Below are 21,070 nucleotides of genomic sequence, written 5' to 3'. Positions count from 1 at the left end.
TAATCGTTGAAATGGTTAATTAAACGATAAGACACTAGTTTCTCGTGGTCAAACCTACACATATCACACATGAATAATTAGTATAATTAACTCGCTCATCAAGATCCTACACAAAATACCCCGAATATCACATATGTCTTCTGATCACAGGAAATATGTACTGTGATCTATGTTTCTCGATGAATGCCAGGACACTGCCAGATCCGAGAAAGATGGCGGACACAGGCAGGGGTGTTGAAGAGAGACGTACTCGCCGTTCTTGCTTGCGGCCAAGAACTCGGGCGTCGAGAAATCAATATCGCTCCTGTACGTCCAATTACCAATGTCAGCTATATCAAAACGTACTTCGAATAGCTGCATTAGTTACTAACGCTGTCGGCTTAATTGCGGGGGCGAGCTGGTGTGGATATGTGACCCCCTTCGTGACGTCATGTGACCCCTGCGTGACGTCGTGTGACCCCTGCATGACGTCGTGTGACCCCTGCGTGACATCATAGGTTATCATTAGACGGTAGTATAGCCGTTTCGTAAATAAATAAGCACTTTGTGGTAAAAGCATGACACTTGGCACTGTTGTTGGAAATGACATTCCAAATATTTTCAGAAATATTTTCGAAATTCAATATGGCCGCCATCGAGGAATGACACTCTAGACTTAAAGTATATCTCGTATGGAAATGACCCAGAACCTAAATATATATTATGGAAAATGAACATTTGGTAATGGATTTACCCAACGCTACATCTGTAAAGTAAATAACTATATTAAGGTAGACTATTTGTTTTGATTTAGGTAATCTAAAGTGTGAAAAACAAATTCCTTCTTTTTCAGCATATCTTTAAGACATACTTCATTAAAGCCAATTAACTATACCAATATTGTTTTCTCATGTGCTAAATAACAGAATACACGGATTTAAAGAAAATTTGTATTTATTGAAATATGCTTGTACATGGCTAATGTTTTTGTTGGCTAGTGACAATTAAATGTGATCACATTTGAAAAGTGGTGTACCGATCAAATGTGGGCCCCGTGAAGATCCGGGGTAGAACAGGTCTTCAGAAACCCATGACTTGTCTCCCCCCGTGAAGATCCGGGGTAGAACAGGTCTTCAGAAACCCATAACTTGTCTCCCCCCGTGAAGATCCGGGGTAGAACAGGTCTTCAGAAACCCATGCTTGTCTCCCCCCGTGAAGATCCGGGGTAGAACAGGTCTTCAGCAACCCATGCTTGTCTCCTCCCGTGAATATCCGGGGTAGAATAGGTCTTCAGAAACCCATGCTTGTCTCCCCCCGTGAAGATCCGGGGTAGAACAGGTCTTCAGAAACCCATGCTTGTCTCCCCCCGTGAATATCCGGGGTAGATTGGTCTTCAGAAACCCATGCTTGCCTTAAAAGGCGACTGTGTTTGTCTCTCGTACTCCCCGCTGCATCTCCGATGCTCTTGGCATGACAGAACATTGTGATAGTGTACTCCACAAAGGTCCACAGCCATGTGCTACTGATAATACCCATCCTCTCTCTGTTTCGACCTCCAGACTTCGTCCTCAGCAGTGGCCAGCATGACCCACAAAGCAGCGGATGTAGAGGAATAGAATCAACTAATCTACCTTTGTCAGTGAATAAGTCTTTGCGTGCCACGTCAATTTACTCTTGAACAGATACCGGCCCAATCATCCATTAAGACCACAAAACGCTGACTGCTGATGGTTGTTGTTTACCGCAGCACCCAGCAATATTCCAGCTATATGGCGGCGGTCTGTAAATAATCCAGTCTGGACCAGACAATCCAGTCAATTGGGATACGATTACATGCATCAACCAAGTCAGCGAGCCTGACCACCCGATCCTGTAATCGCCTCTTACGACAAGCATAGTCGCCTTTTACGGCAAGCATAGTCGCCTTTTACGGTAAGCATAGTCGCCTTTTACGGTAAGCATAGTCGCCTTTTACGGTAAGCATAGTCGCCTTTTACGGTAAGCATAGTCGCCCTTTACGGCAAGCATAGTCGCCTTTTACGGCAAGCATAGTCGCCTTTTACGGCAAGCATGGACTGCTGACAAAACCACGGCCACGGAATCCGACAAGGACATCATCGTTTGCCAGTTCCAAACGTAGGTGAGCCACATCTATTCTGTCAAACAATGCAATGACCAGGACAATGGCATCAGTATCAACTGTTCGACTGCAACTCCTATCCTGACCCTGTCTGGCAGCACGTGACGTGTGCAGGAGTCACGTGATGCAGGTCACTGACAACAGTTGGCCCTTTGTTGCACAGAACCTGTTGGCTGTAAATGCTTCAGATTTGTTTATCCTTACAGTTTAGTAAAATAACTTGTCCAACCAAGAGCTTAAACACGCCTGTTCCCGTCGGTTCTCACAAATGCCTCTCCTTTACAGACGTAGTGATAAATATATTCCCAAATGTTCATTTTTCTTAATATATTTAGGCTAGTCTCCAACCCCTCCCATGTTCCCGAAGCAAGAAAGTCCAGTTTCCTCCCTTGCCGAACTAGGCTGGAATTCCTGGGCACGATTGTTGTGCCTCCAGTGGCTTTTACGAGTAAGTCCCTTATAAGCCTCTCCTATGAACCAATCAGATTCCACTTTTCGTATCACTTGCATTTGCTTCAACCAAATGGCGGTGCCCGGTCAAGACAATCTGCTCGATAATCAAGATCTATATAGTGTGATAAAACGGGTTTTACATCGTGAAGTGCATCAAATCACATGAGCACCTTGATTAAAAACATGAAACGATTTGGAAAATATCTGTTGACAACGAGTTGGTGGTGTACATGCTTTGCAAATCTTGCAATCAACCGAAATCTGCACGACAGTTTACGAACTGGATTTCGATTTCGTTCCGCGATTTTGATTGGACTGTGCATAGCCTCGTAGGTGCAGCCAAAACTCCATAATACCAGCCTAGTTCGGCAAGGGTGGAAACTGGACTTTTATAGTCAGTTATCTCCCTTGGCTCAGGAAGACATTGCTGATTGAGGAGAGCCGACGCCGGTCCCATATGTGAGGCCGTCCTCCATGCATGGCTACATCTCGACAGGACGAGAGAGTCGAAGTGTGACACGGCTTGTGAGAAGGTCCTCCACGGCTACATCTCGACAGGACGAGAGAGTCGAAGTGTGACACGGCTTGTGAGGAGGTCCTCCACGGCTACATCTCGACAGGACGAGAGAGTCGAAGTGTGACACGGCTTGTGAGGAGGTCCTCCACGGCTACATCTCGACAGGACGAGAGAGTCGAAGTGTGACACGGCTTGTGAGGAGGTCCTCCACGGCTACATCTCGACAGGACGAGAGAGTCGAAGTGTGACACGGCTTGTGAGGAGGTCCTCCACGGCTACATCTCGACTGGACGAGAGAGTCGAAGTGTGACACGGCTTGTGAGGAGGTCCTCCACGGCTACATCTCGACTGGACGAGAGAGTCGAAGTGTGACACGGCTTGTGAGGAGGTCCTCCACGGCTACATCTCGACTGGACGAGAGAGTCGAAGTGTGACACGGCTTGTGAGGAGGTCCTCCACGGCTACATCTCGACTGGACGAGAGAGTCGAAGTGTGACACGGCTTGTGAGGAGGTCCTCCACGGCTACATCTCGACAGGACGAGAGAGTCGAAGTGTGACACGGCTTGTGAGGAGGTCCTCCATGGCTACATCTCGACAGGACGAGAGAGTCGAAGTGTGAAAGATTGCAGATGAATGATTGCAGATGCCAATAGGTGTGGACATATACAAGACTATACAATAACCGAATAACTGTGGACAATGTAACAAAATCATACAAACTACTAAATAACATAATAAAACATGTAAATAAAACCTACATAAATCGTTCTTATCGTTATTAAAACTAGAGGTGCCGTTTCGCTGGGGTTCCCTTATAGCCTACACCTCACCTGCAACTGTGCCAACTTGCCAAGTTTCATATTTTATCACAACGTGTACAATTGACCTAGGGCTAGGATGAGTCCAAATTTACTACCCGGGTACCCACCCCCCTACTACCCGACCCTACCCGGGTACCCACCGTAGGTCTCAAGAGATACAAAATGTTCGATTGGGAATAATTTTTACCACAGCACTTGCAAAACGTATTTAGATACATGTATTAAACGATCTGGTCATGCAAACTCTGAATTTGAATTAAGTTATATCTAAGGAATGGGTGCATAGTCAGAAAGAAATGCGAACATTAGTGACTTGTTGTGTAACTATAGTGTTCTAGATATTTTTTGTCATAAAACAATATATCACGTGACTAACCACGGGTCCGGGTGGTCGTGTGGGTACCCGGGTCCTATTTAGTACCCACCCGACCCGGGTGACCGAGTTACCCGTCCCAGCCCTAAATTGACCATATGTAACGAAACGGCTCCACTCCACCTAAAGGTGACAAATAAAACATGTGACAGGTTCTTGCAAAGTACCAATTTGATCAACTACTGGCAACTTGGCAACCGCCGAACCACGTGTTCACTCAAGCGTGACGACACGCCTGCACCCAGCTAGGCTCGCTACAGGGTAGTAGTACAGGTTGTCTCCTGATGACATTTTCAAATGTTCAATGACAGATGCCTTCGTTTTGTCTAAAGTTACCAACATCTGCCTTTTTATAAACAGTGAGCTACATTGGAGATCATAACGTTTCCCGAGCGCTCTTCGCTTGACAGGTTTTGGTATTGAGGTCAAGGACGAATTACTTACTCTCCTGGAAAGGAGAGCACAAAACTGGGTGAAAATGGCGGCGGTATATTTTGATGTGCCGTGGGTGAACGCAGTTGTATCAGCCGCACTATTGTAACACACGGAATACCGTTATCAACACAACCAACAAACGGGCGACATCTTCGTTGACGACTGTGGGCGACTGTCAGTAATGGAGTCGCCTGGAGCGGAGGTAGGTCCACATCAATGTATCGTGATGTTATACAATGTTAGAACTGGACAGTGTTGCTCACCTCGCTCTGTCGAGTAGGACATGGTCATGGTGGGGAAGGCGGGGTACAGGGCACGTGCTGGCTCATGGTGTTTGCTGTTGTTGTAATAAACACACGCATTCATATTTGTCAAACGGTAACACTCGCACGCACACAACACAAATACACACACACACACACATACACACACACATACACCAACACACATACGCACACATACATATACCAACACACATACACACACCAGCACATACACACACACATACACCAACACACATACACACACACACATACACCAACACACATACACACACACATGCACCAACACACATACACACACCAGCACACACACACATGTATACACATACACCAAAACACATACACACAGCAGCACACACACACATACTCCAACACACATACTCACACACACCAGCACACACACACCAGCACACACACATACACCAACACACATACTCGCTAACTCACACACACACTCACTCACCAGCACACACACATACACCAACACACATACTCGCTAACTCACACACACACTCACTCACTCACTCACTCACACACCAGCACACACACTCACACACCAGCACACACACTCACACACCAGCACACACACATACACCAACACACACACATACACCAACACACACACATACACCAACACACATAATCTCACACACCAGCACACACACACATACACGCCAGCACACACACATACACCAACATACATAATCTCACACACCAGCACACACACATACACCAACATACATACACACATATACACCAACATACATGCACACACACACACTAACACACATACACACACACATACACCAACACACATAATCTCACACACCAGCACACACACATACACCAACACACACTCACACACACAAGCACACACACATACACCAACACACATACTTACACACACCAACACACATACTTACACACACTAACACACACACCAACACACATACTCACACACACCAACACACATACTCACACACCAACACACATACTCACACACACCAACACACATACTCACACCACCACACATACTCACTCACACACACCAACACACATACTCACACACACCAACACACATACTCACCCACACCAACACACATACTCACACACACCAACACACATACTCACACACACCAACACACATAATCACACACACCAGCACACATACTCACGCACACCAGCAAACACACACCAGCAAACACACACAGACACCAACACACATACTCGCTTACTCACACACACACTCACTCACACACCAGCACACACACTCACAAACCAGCACACACACACATACACCAACACACACACACATACATCAACACACATACTCACACACACCAGCACATACACACATACACCAACATATACACACACACATACACCAACACACATACTCACACACACAAACACACATACTCACACCACCACACATATTCACACACACTTACACCTTTACACACATCAACACCAACACACATACTCACGCACACCAACACACATACTCACGCACGCACTAACATACATACTTACTCAGGACTGTTGGGTAGTCTAGTGGTCTAGTCTAGCACACACACATACACCAACATACATAATCTCACACACCAGCACACACACATACACCAACATACATACACACATATACACCAACACACACACACCAACACACACACACCAACATACACACACAGCAACACACACACCAACACACACACACACCAACACACACACACCAACATACACACACCAACACACATACTCACTCACACCAACACACACACCAACATACACACACCAACATACACACACCAACACACATACTCACTCACACCAACACACACACCAACATACACACACCAACACACATACTCACTCACACCAACACACACACACCAACATACACACATTAACACACACACCAACACACACACACCAACACACACACACCAACATACACACACCAACACACATACTCACTCACACCAACACACACACACCAACACACACACACCAACACACACACACCAACATACACACACCAACATACACACACCAACACACATACTCACTCACACCAACACACACACACCAACACACACACACCAACATACACACACCAACATACACACACCAACACACATACTCACTCACACCAACACACACACACCAACATACACACACTAACACACACACCAACATACACACACCCACACACACACCAACACACATACTCAAGCACACTAACACACACACCAACACAAAACGTGATTTATTTCATGTTAAAACATTTTTCTTTGATGACATCATTCTGGAGAATCAAACATGAACCAGCAGCTCGATGACGTCATACGTCAGATGATGTTAGTTTATAGAGAGAAGTGTCTGATGGGATGTTCCCCGTTGATGTAGCTGAACAATGTAGATAAACGCAATGGCCGACCCACTGCACTAGAAGTGGGAGAGATATGACAATAAGTTTTGGGAGAGATGATTGATGTGAAAATGGGAAGAATATCCAAGAAGTACCAAACCTGATCTGTTTATAAATGGACTTTGCTGAGGTCGGATTTTATTCAGGGAGTCATCATTATTGAAATACAAGTAAATATTTTTGAAGCGTGTACATTTTATTAGCATCCTTTAAGAGGTTGTACATAATATTGATATCTCATGTAAGAATTTATTGTGCAATAAAACACTGCAGGGAGAATAACCCACTCAGAACTGCACCTCTGATGATGTATGGAGTTATCATACCTTCATCGTGTTCATGTCAGAATGATGAGATCTGACTGGTCCAAATGATCTTGATAAAATACTATGTATCCCACCTTGGAGGGAGGTATATTAGTCAGCGTGGAGTTAACTTTGTATACCCCACCATGGGCAAAACGGGCTGCACATGGATTTCTGAGAGGCAGAATAAATCCTTTATACCCTGCTTCCAAGCTGCACGCTTTTCACAAGTCGATGAAAGTAACGTGTCATGGCACAAGTGAACCTCAGCTCAGTCCAACAGCTGTCACACTAAAACATGTCGGTAAGATACACTTGTTACAACTTATAATAATTATGTGATACAGATGTTTGATATGTAGTGATATATGTTACAATATGCCAGTCCATGTTTGGCAGAAAGACTTTAATCATGTTAATAATCTGCTAAACCAACAGATGAACAAGGAGATGGCAACAGAGTATAGTCTGGATGTACATAGAGGTTATCACGCGAGTGTGTTTGGGGATGGTAAATATCCTGCATTAGGAATAAACATTGTATTTAGCGAGCCTTGGCAAGCTAAATACATAGTGTTTATTCCTAATACAGGATATTTACCATCCCCAAACACACAAGTGTGATAACCTCTTTATCATATAATGTCATTCTTTAATTCTGTGCTTGAAAATCGCTTTCCCTCTCTCACAAACATTACCGAAACAGTGTGAGTTTTCCTAGAATGTGCGCATTAATATTTATTACGTCACAGGGTAAGTGATGTGTCAGTCGGACAGTGACAGTAGCCAATATAGTTCCAACTGAAATCTGTTTCTTATACAGTGGCGAAGCAACATATACGCAAAACAACAATTGTTTTTAATTGCCTTTTGCGGCAATCCATCCGTCTGTCCGCTAGAGTAACTGTCCTTTGTCAAAGGGAAGCTACTCTAACCCAAGTCTATGAGACGTCGCGACCACGGTCAGAGGTTGTTGACAGTCGGTCTGTCCTGTCATAACGTTAAGAAGTGCAGTCAGATGTACACACAGCGACAAAACGAAACAAGGTAAAGGTTTCAAGCCACAGAGGTCTACAAGCACAGATATGGCTACTGATCCCGCTTGGCTAGGCCTCGTGCCCTCGCAAAATTGTTTCGAAATTTATATATCCAAAGTTGCCAAAACTTATAAAATGCCTTAGCCTTAGCACAGTTAGACACTGATTTTCAGTATATTAGACTGTTCTTTTGATAATGATAGCAATTATCCCTATAGTTTATCCAGATTCCCGATGGTTAATTCTGACTCGATTGCCGAATGACGAGGGCGACGCCATGTTTGTTTATAAACAGTGAAAGTAGTCCCTACTTGACCTTTGATATTTGCATCTCTATCCGCATATGACCCCAACGGATATCGTTTTTATCCGTTGGCTTTATCCTGCCGAGAAACCTACCCATTGTATGATAACTACATTTACTGATTGTGGACAGTGTCTGCAGCCTGATGACTTGCCATCAGAGATCACCTTTTGTGAAGTATCATACGCAATAGATGCTCTGACAGTTGATAACCCTCCAGGAGATGACGGTATTCCTGCAGATGTCAAAGATACATGTATATTAATTCCATATCTCACTGTGCTGTTTTACCAAGTATTGATCACAGGTAACTTTCCATTATACACCCACACATGGGGAAGGCGTCACAGAACACCCGAATAACTACAGGGGAATCTCACTACTTACACCTCCAGGACAAGAGACTGACTGACTGGAAGATATTTACTTGATGTATTGAACAAGAGACTGACTACGTTCCTGGAAGATATTTACTTGATGTACTAAACAAGAGACTGACTACGTTCCTGGAAGATATTTACTTGATGTACTAAACAAGAGACTGACTACGTTCCTGGAAGATATTTACTTGATGTACTAATCAAGAGACTGACTACGTTCCTGGAAGATATTTACTTGATGTACTTAACAAGAGACTGACTACTTTCCTGGAAGATAAAGATATCATTGGAGAATACCAAGGTTGGGATGACAAAACGCCAGTCCACTGCCGACAACCAATTCATTTACATGCATTAGAACAAACACATTACACATGCAAAAGGTCAATTGTATTTGTGATTTAGACGATATGTATGACAGTCGTATCTTCCTGTATTCACCAAGTCTCACGTTCTGTCAGGGTGTGTGTAATATTCACTAACTCATGCAAGGATAATTCACTTCCTGAAGAATTGAAAGTAAAGATAGGTTTTGTATTCACTGGAGATTCTGACATATTTTCTTCCTTGTGGTTAGTTGTGGATCAAGCAATCACAGACAAGAGTGTACTCACCTGCCGATGTAGTTGGGATGTATCTGTGTGACTGATGTACGATATTCTGTGGTGCACTTGTTGGGAGTGGCTAATATCAGTATCTGCCACCGTGTATATTTCACTCACTCACTCACTCTACCACCCACTCACTCACTCACTCACTCACTCACTCACTCACTCACTCACTCACTCACTCACTCACTCACTCACTCTACTACCCACTCACTCACTCACTCTACTACCCACTCACTCACTCACCCACTCACTCTACTACCCACTCACTCACTCACTCTACTACCCACTCACCCACTCACTCACCCACTCACTCACTCACTCTACTACCCACTCACCCACTCACTCACTCACTCTACTACCCACTCACTCACTCACCCACTCACTCTACTACCCACTCACTCACTCACCCACTCACTCTACTACCCACTCACTCACTCACCCACTCACTCTACTACCCACTCACTCACTCACCCACTCACTCACTCACTCACACTACTACCCACTCACTCACTCACCCACTCACTCTACTACCCACTCACTCACTCACCCACTCACTCACTCACTCTACTACCCACTCACTCACTCACTCACTCTACTACCCACTCACTCACTTACCCACTCACTCACTCACTCTACTACCCACTCACTCACTCACCCACTCACTCACTCACCCACTCACTCACTCACTCACTCACTCTACTACTCACTCACTCACTCTACTACCCACTCACTCACTCACCCACTCACTCACTCACTCACTCACTCACTCTACTACTCGCTCACTCACTCACTAACTCACTCACTCACTCACTCACTCTACTACCCACTCACTCACTCACTCTACTACCCACTCACTCACCCGCCCACTCACTCTTCTACCCACTCACCCACTCACTCACTCACTCTACTACCCACTCACTCACTCACCCACTCACTCTACTACCCACTCACTCACTTACCCACTCACTCACTCACTCTACTACCCACTCACTCACTCTACTACCCACTCACTCACTCTACTACCCACTCACTCACTCACTCACTCACTCTACTACTCGCTCACTCTACTACCCACTCACCCACTCACTCACTCACTCTACTACCCACTCACTCACTTACCCACTCACTCACTCACTCTATTACCCACTCACTCACTCTACTACCCACTCACTCACTCACTCACTCACTCTACTACCCACTCACTCACTCACTCACCCACTCACTCACTCTACTACCCACTCACTCACTCACCCACTCACTCTACTACCCACTCACTCACTCACCCACCCACTCAATCACTCACTCACTCACTCTACTACCCACCCACTCACTCACTCACTCTCTACTACCCACTCACTCACTCACCCACTCACTCACTCACCCACTCACTCACTCACTCACTCACTCTACTACCCACTCACTCACTCACTCTACTACCCACTCACTCACTCACTCTACTACCCACTCACTCACTTACCCACTCACTCACTCACTCACTCACTCACTCACTCTACTACTCGCTCACTCACTCACTCACTCACTCACTCACTCACTCACTCTACTACCCACTCACTCACTCACTCTACTACCCACTCACTCACTCACTCTACTACCCACTCACTCACCCGCCCACTCACTCTACTACCCACTCGGACCGCCTCCGTGGTCTTGTGGTAGAGCGTCCGCCCGGAGAGCGGAAGGTCCAGGGTTCGATCCCGGGCCGCGTCATACAAAAAGACGTTAAAAGATTGTACTTGTTGTTACCCTGTCTGGCGCTCGGCATTAAGGGGCTAAAACAAGGACTGGTCGGCTCGGAGTCAGTATACTGTGTCTGAGTGGGGTATTCATGTTAAACTGCGGCATGGTATCTCAGTGAGCTAGCACTATAAATCGGCATCAGTCCGGACTAGTACAAGCAGCCACACACACACATACACGTGCATGCACGTCGCTATATAAGTGCAATAATCTTGGACGCGACGTTAAACCCCATTTCACCTCACCTCACCTCTACTACCCACTCACCCACTCACTCACTCACTCTACTACCCACTCACTCACTCACCCACTCACTCTACTACCCACTCACTCACTTACCCACTCACTCACTCACTCTACTACCCACTCACTCACTCTACTACCCACTCACTCACTCTACTACCCACTCACTCACTCACTCACTCACTCTACTACTCGCTCACTCTACTACCCACTCACCCACTCACTCACTCACTCTACTACCCACTCACTCACTTACCCACTCACTCACTCACTCTATTACCCACTCACTCACTCTACTACCCACTCATTCACTCTACTACCCACTCACTCACTCACTCTATTACCCACTCTACTACCCACTCACTCACTCACTTACTCACTCTACTACCCACTCAGTCACTCACTCACTCTACTACTCGCTCACTCACTCACTCACTCACCCACTCTACTACCCACTCACTCACTCACTCACTCTACTACTCGCTCACTCTACTACCCACTCACTCACTCACTCACTCACTCTACTACCCACTCACTCACTCACTCACTCTACTACTCACTCACTCTACTACCCACTCACTCACTCACTCACCCACTCTACTACCCACTCACTCACTCACTCACTCACCCACCCACCCACCCACTCACTCACTCACTCACTCACTCACTCACTCACTCACCCTGTTACCACTTGTGTATATGAAAGGTCACCAACCACCTGCATTAATTAGGATGTTGAGTGTATGGGACTAATTAGACCATGGTTTGGCTCAGGTCGGCCTCCCAGTCCATGCTCCATCACTGAAACAATGGCCTCCCAGTCCGCTTTCACGGGGGACCAGGGCCAGTTCCATCATTGTCTGAAAATAACCTGTTCTGCTCCACTGGTGCTACAATGTTCCGCCTTGTTGCCATGGTAACATAAGACAGTTCTCATGATGATCGTACTCTTTGGCCCCTGGCTGCATCAATGAACGCTGAGTGCACGGCCCAGTGCATGCTGGGTACACGGCCCAGTGAATGCTGGGTACATTATGCCTAACAAGCTCACAGTTGTATATCGACTCAACCCTGCTGACATCACCCTATTTTCTACAGCACGATACAGGACATATCACGATACAGCACGATACAGGATATATCTCTATACAGCACAATACAGGATATATCTCTATACAGTTCTACAGTTATACACTCATATAGTTTACCATGTAGGGTAATTACACAAGTGTACAGTTTATACTGACACATTCCACCATGTGGGGTAATTACACAGTGTACAGTTTATACTGATATATTCCACCATGTGGTGTTATTACACAGTGTACAGTTTATACTGATATATTCCACCATGTGAGGTAATTACACAGTGTACAGTTTATACTGATATATTCCATGATGTGGGGTAATTACACAGTGTACAGTTTATACTGATATATTCCACCATGTGGGGTAATTACACAGTGTACAGTTTATACTGACACATTCCACCATGTGGGGTAATTACACAGTGTACAGTTTATACTGATATATTCCACCATGTGAGGTAATTACACAGTGTACAGTTTATACTGATATATTCCACCATGTGGGGTAATTACACAGTGTACAGTTTATACTGATATATTCCATGATGTGAGGTAATTACACAGTGTACAGTTTATACTGATACATTCCACCATGTGAGGTAATTACACAGTGTACAGTTTATACTGATATATTCCACCATGTGGTGTAATTACACAGTGTACAGTTTATACTGATATCTTCCACCATGTGAGGTAATTACACTGCGTACAGTTTATACTGATATATTCCACCATGTGGTGTTATTACACAGTGTACAGTTTATACTGATATATTCCATCATGTGAGGTAATTACACAGTGTACAGTTTATACTGATATATTCCACCATGTGGTGTTATTACACAGTGTACAGTTTATACTGATATATTCCATCATGTGGGGTAATTACACAGTGTACAGTTTATACTGATACATTCCACCATGTGGGGTAATTACACAGTGTACAGTTTATACTGATACATTCCACCATGTGGTGTTATTACACAGTGTACAGTTTATACTGATATATTCCATCATGTGGGGTAATTACACAGTGTACAGTTTATACTGATATATTCCACCATGTGGGGTAATTACACAGTGTACAGTTTATACTGATATATTCCATCATGTAGGGTAATTACACAGTGTACAGTTTATACTGATACATTCCACCATGTAGGGTAATTACACAGTGTACAGTTTATACTGATATATTCCATCATGTGGGGTAATTACACAGTGTACAGTTTATACTGATATATTCCACCATATGGGGTAATTACACAGTGTACAGTTTATTCTGATATATTCCACCATGTGGGGTAATTACACAGTGTACAGTTTATACTGATATATTCCACCATGTGGGGTAATAACACAGTGTACAGTTTATACTGATATATTCCACCATGTGGGGTAATTACACAGTGTACAGTTTATACTGATATATTCCATCATGTGAGGTAATTACACAGTGTACAGTTTATACTGATATATTCCACCATGTGGGGTAATTACACAGTGTACAGTTTATACTGATATATTCCACCATGTGGGGTAATTACACAGTGTACAGTTTATACTGATATATTCCATCATGTGGGGTAATTACACAGTGTACAGTTTATACTGATACATTCCACCATGTGAGGTAATTACACAGTGTACAGTTTATACTGATACATTCCATCATGTGGGGTAATTACACAGTGTACAGTTTATACTGATACATTCCACCATGTAGGGTAATTACACAGTGTACAGTTTATACTGATATATTCCACCATGTGGGGTAATTACACAGTGTACAGTTTATACTGATATATTCCATGATGTAGGGTAATTACACAGTGTACAGTTTATACTGATACATTCCACCATGTAGGGTAATTACACAGTGTACAGTTTATACTGATACATTCCACCATGTGGGGTAATTACACAGTGTACAGTTTATACTGATATATTCCACCATGTGGGGTAATTACACAGTGTACAGTTTATACTGATATATTCCATGATGTAGGGTAATTACACAGTGTACAGTTTATACTGATACATTCCACCATGTAGGGTAATTACACAGTGTACAGTTTATACTGATACATTCCACCATGTGGGGTAATTACACAGTGTACAGTTTATACTGATATATTCCACCATGTGAGGTAATTACACAGTGTACAGTTTATACTGATATATTCCATGATGTGAGGTAATTACACAGTGTACAGTTTATACTGATATATTCCACCATGTAGGGTAATTACACAGTGTACAGTTTATACTGATATCTTCCACCATGTGAGGTAATTACACTGCATACAGTTTATTCTGATATATTCCACCATGTAGGGTTATTACACAGTGTACAGTTTATACTGATATATTCCATCATGTGGGGTAATTACACAGTGTACAGTTTATACTGATATATTCCATGATGTGAGGTAATTACACTGCATACAGTTTATTCTGATATATTCCACCATGTAGGGTTATTACACAGTGTACAGTTTATACTGATACATTCCACCATGTGGGGTTATTACACAGTGTACAGTTTATACTGATATATTCCATCATGTAGGGTAATTACACAGTGTACAGTTTATACTGATATATTCCACCATGTGGGGTAATTACACAGTGTACAGTTTATACTGATATCTTCCACCATGTGAGGTAATTACACAGCATACAGTTTATTCTGATATATTCCACCATGTAGGGTAATTACACAGTGTACAGTTTATACTGATATATTCCACCATGTGAGGTAATTACACAGTGTACAGTTTATACTGATATATTCCATCATGTAGGGTAATTACACAGTGTACAGTTTATACTGATATATTCCACCATGTGGGGTAATTACACAGTGTACAGTTTATACTGATATCTTCCCCCATGTGAGGTAATTACACTGCATACAGTTTATTCTGATATATTCCACCATGTAGGGTAATTACACAGTGTACAGTTTATACTGATATATTCCACCATGTGGGGTAATTACACAGTGTACAGTTTATACTGATATATTCCATCATATGGGGTAATTACACAGTGTACAGTTTATACTGATATCTTCCACCATGTGAGGTAATTACACTGCGTACAGTTTATACTGATATATTCCACCATGTAGGGTAATTACACAGTGTACAGTTTATACTGATATATTCCACCATGTGGGGTAATTACACAGTGTACAGTTTATACTGATATATTCCACCATGTGAGGTAATTACACAGTGTACAGTTTATACTGATATATTCCATCATGTAGGGTAATTACACAGTGTACAGTTTATACTGATATATTCCACCATGTGGGGTAATTACACAGTGTACAGTTTATACTGATATCTTCCACCATGTGAGGTAATTACACTGCATACAGTTTATTCTGATATATTCCACCATGTAGGGTAATTACACAGTGTACAGTTTATACTGATATATTCCACCATGTGGGGTAATTACACAGTGTACAGTTTATACTGATATATTCCATCATGTGGGGTAATTACACAGTGTACAGTTTATACTGATATCTTCCACCATGTCAGGTAATTACACTGCGTACAGTTTATACTGATATATTCCACCATGTAGGGTAATTACACAGTGTACAGTTTATACTGATATATTCCACCATGTGGGGTAATTACACAGTGTACAGTTTATACTGATATATTCCATGATGTGAGGTAATTACACTGCGTACAGTTTATACTGATACATTCCACCATGTGGGGTAATTACACTGCGTACAGTTTATACTGATATCTTCCACCATGTGAGGTAATTACACTGCGTACAGTTTATACTGATATATTCCACCATGTGGGGTAATTACACTGCGTACAGTTTATACTGATATCTTCCACCATGTGGGGTAATTACACTGCGTACAGTTTATACTGATATCTTCCACCATGTGAGGTAATTACACTGCGTACAGTTTATACTGATATCTTCCACCATGTGAGGTAATTACACTGCGTACAGTTTATACTGATACATTCCACCATGTGGGGTAATTACACTGCGTACAGTTTATACTGATATCTTCCACCATGTGAGGTAATTACACTGCGTACAGTTTATACTGATATCTTCCACCATGTGAGGTAATTACACTGCGTACAGTTTATACTGATATCTTCCACCATGTGAGGTAATTACACTGCGTACAGTTTATACTGATACATTCCATCATGTGGGGTAATTACACAGTGTACAGTTTATACTGATATATTCCATCATGTGAGGTAATTACACTGCGTACAGTTTATACTGATACATTCCACCATGTGGGGTAATTACACAGTGTACAGTTTATACTGATACATTCCATCATGTGGGGTAATTACACAGTGTACAGTTTATACTGATATATTCCATCATGTGAGGTAATTACACAGTGTACAGTTTATACTGATATATTCCACCATGTGGGGTAATTACACTGCGTACAGTTTATACTGATATCTTCCACCATGTGAGGTAATTACACTGCGTACAGTTTATACTGATATCTTCCACCATGTGAGGTAATTACACTGCGTACAGTTTATACTGATACATTCCACCATGTGGGGTAATTACACTGCGTACAGTTTATACTGATATCTTCCACCATGTGAGGTAATTACACTGCGTACAGTTTATACTGATATCTTCCACCATGTGAGGTAATTACACTGCGTACAGTTTATACTGATATCTTCCACCATGTGAGGTAATTACACTGCGTACAGTTTATACTGATACATTCCATCATGTGGGGTAATTACACAGTGTACAGTTTATACTGATATATTCCATCATGTGAGGTAATTACACTGCGTACAGTTTATACTGATACATTCCACCATGTGGGGTAATTACACAGTGTACAGTTTATACTGATACATTCCACCATGTAGGGTAATTACACAGTGTACAGTTTATACTGACACATTCCACCATGTGGGGTAATTACACAGTGTACAGTTTATACTGATACATTCCACCATGTAGGGTAATTACACAGTGTACAGTTTATACTGACACATTCCACCATGTGGGGTAATTACACAGTGTACAGTATATACTGATACATTCCACCATGTAGGGTAATTACACAGTGTACAGTTTATACTGACACATTCCACCATGTGGGGTAATTACACAGTGTACAGTTTATACTGACACATTCCACCATGTAGGGTAATTACACAGTGTACAGTTTATACTGATATATTCCACCATGTGGGGTAATTACACAGTGTACAGTTTATACTGATACATTCCACCATGTAGGGTAATTACACAGTGTACAGTTTATACTGATATATTCCACCATGTGGGGTAATTACACAGTGTACAGTTTATACTGACACATTCCACCATGTGGGGTAATTACACAGTGTACAGTTTATACTGATACATTCCACCATGTGGGGTAAATACACAGTGTACAGTTTATACTGATATATTCCACCATGTGAGGTAATTACACAGTGTACAGTTTATACTGATACATTCCACCATGTAGGGTAATTACACAGTGTACAGTTTATACTGATACATTCCACCATGTGGGGTAATTACACAGTGTACAGTTTATACTGATATATTCCACCATGTAGGGTAATTACACAGTGTACAGTTTATACTGATACATTCCACCATGTAGGGTAATTACACAGTGTACAGTTTATACTGATACATTCCACCATGTGGGGTAATTACACAGTGTACAGTTTATACTGATATATTCCACCATGTAGGGTAATTACACAGTGTACAGTTTATACTGATACATTCCACCATGTAGGGTAATTACACAGTGTACAGTTTATACTGATACATTCCACCATGTGGGGTAATTACACAGTGTACAGTTTATACTGATATATTCCACCATATTGTTAAGATACAGGGCATGTAATAAGTTGCTATGGATATTGTTAAATTATACAGGGCATATAATAAGTTGCTATGGATATTGTTAAGGTACATGGCATGTAATAAGTTGCTATGGATATTGTTAAGGTACATGGCATGTAATAAGTTGCTATGGATATTGTTAAGGTACATGGCATGTAATAAGTTGCTTTGGATATTGTTTAGGTACAGAGCTATAAAGAAAGTCTACTAGAGGGCCTGATGTGATGTGTGTACATGCTATAACGTGTTTGATGTGTGTACATGCTATAACATGTGTGATGTGTGTACATGCTATAACGTGTGTGATGTGTCTACATGCTATAACGTGTGTGATGCGTGTACATGCTATAACATGTGATGTGTCTACATGCTATAACATGTGTGATGTGTGTACATGCTATAACATGTGTGATGTGTGTACATGCTGTAACGTGTGTGATGTGTGTACATGCTATAACATGTGTGAGGTGTCTACATGCTATAACGTTTGTGTGTACATGCTATAATATCTGATGTGTGTTCATGGTGTAACATGTGTGATGTGTGTACATGCTATAACGTGTGTGATGTGTGTACCTGCTATAACATGTGTGATGTGTCTACATGCTGTAACGTGTGTGATATGTCTACATGCTGTAACGTGTGTGATGTGTCTACATGCTATAACGTGTGTGATGTGTGTACCTGCTATAACATGTGTGATGTGTCTTCTTGCTGTAACGTGTGTGATATGTCTACATGCTATAACGTGTGTCTACATGCTATAACGTGTGTGATGTGTCTACATGCTATAACATTTATGATGTGTCTACATGCTATAACATGTGTGATGTGTCTACATGCTATAACGTGTGTGATGTGTGTACATGCTATAATGGGTGTGATGTGTCTACATGCTATAACATGTGTGATGTGTCTCCATGCTATAACATGTGTGATGTGTGTACATGCTATAACATATGGTGTGTGTACATGCTATAACGTGTGTGATGTGTGTACATGCTATAACGTGTGTGATGTGTCTACATGCTGTAACGTGTGTGATGTGTGTACATGCTATAACGTGTGTGATGTGTCTACATGCTATAATGTGTGTGAGGTGTCTACATGCTGTCACATATATCTGGGGGTGTAGTTGTGTGTATCAGGTATCTGAAGGTATACCTGTGCAGTGTGATGGATCCCTCTGTTGCGTGTTCTAACATCATTATCATTGATCAGATTGCTCCCGTTGCCTGGGCCTGCCTCATAAACAATTTACTAGTCTCTAATTGTTCATGTTTTCACATTCAGACTCTATCGGCCGCTTACCACATCCCCAAGGGTTGGTTCACCTCTATATATAGCCAGACCCTCTAGTGCATCTCCTTTATAGCCAGAGCCCAGACCCTCTAGTGGATCTCCTTGATAGCCAGACCTTCTATTGCATCTCCTTGATAGCCAGACCCTCTAGTGGATCTCCTTTATAGCCAGACCCTCTAGTGGATCTCCTTTATAGCCAGACCCTCTAGTGCATCTCCTTTATAGCCAGACCCTGTAGTGCATCTCCTTGATAGCCAGACCCTCTAGTGGATGTCCTTTTTAGCCAGACCCTCTAGTGGATCTCCTTTATAGCCAGACCCTCTAGTGGATCTCCTTGATTGCCAAACTTCTAGTGCATCTCCTTGATAGCCAGACCCTCTAGTGCATCTCCTTCATAGCCAGACCCTCTAGTGGATCTCCTTTATAGCCAGACCCTCTAGTGCATCACCTTTATAGCCAGACCCTCTAGTGCATCTCCTTGATAGCCAGACCCTCTAGTGCATCTCCTTCATAGCCAGACCCTCTAGTGCATCTCCTTCATAGCCAGACCCTCTAGTGGAACCCCTTGATAGCCAGACCCTCTAGTGGAACCCCTTGATAGCTAGACCCTCTAGTGCATCTCCTTCATAGCCAGACCCTCTAGTGCATCTCCTTCATAGCCAGACCCTCTAGTGGAACCCCTT

The 21,070-nt window shown here is 42.8% G+C and overlaps 1 protein-coding gene across 1 annotated transcript in view; it reads left to right on the top strand.

The window, feature by feature from the left end:
* The first annotated feature begins 4,609 nt into the window (after positions 1 to 4,609).
* The window catches only part of LOC139441856 (thyroid hormone receptor beta-like), a 32,694-nt gene continuing 16,233 nt past the window's right edge, over positions 4,610 to 21,070 (top strand). The window contains exon 1 of the mRNA XM_071222599.1: positions 4,610 to 4,921. Within this exon, the coding sequence (XP_071078700.1) occupies positions 4,901 to 4,921 (21 nt within the window). The 5' untranslated portion in view covers positions 4,610 to 4,900. The remainder of the gene's footprint in view (positions 4,922 to 21,070) is intronic.

This window comes from Haliotis cracherodii, unplaced genomic scaffold (genome assembly GCF_022045235.1).
Source record: "Haliotis cracherodii isolate W230 unplaced genomic scaffold, xgHalCrac1.p SCAF_46, whole genome shotgun sequence".
NCBI lineage: Eukaryota > Metazoa > Mollusca > Gastropoda > Lepetellida > Haliotidae > Haliotis > Haliotis cracherodii.
The sequence above is the reverse complement of the archived record's forward strand: the minus strand, read 5'-3'. Positions and strand labels throughout refer to the sequence as shown.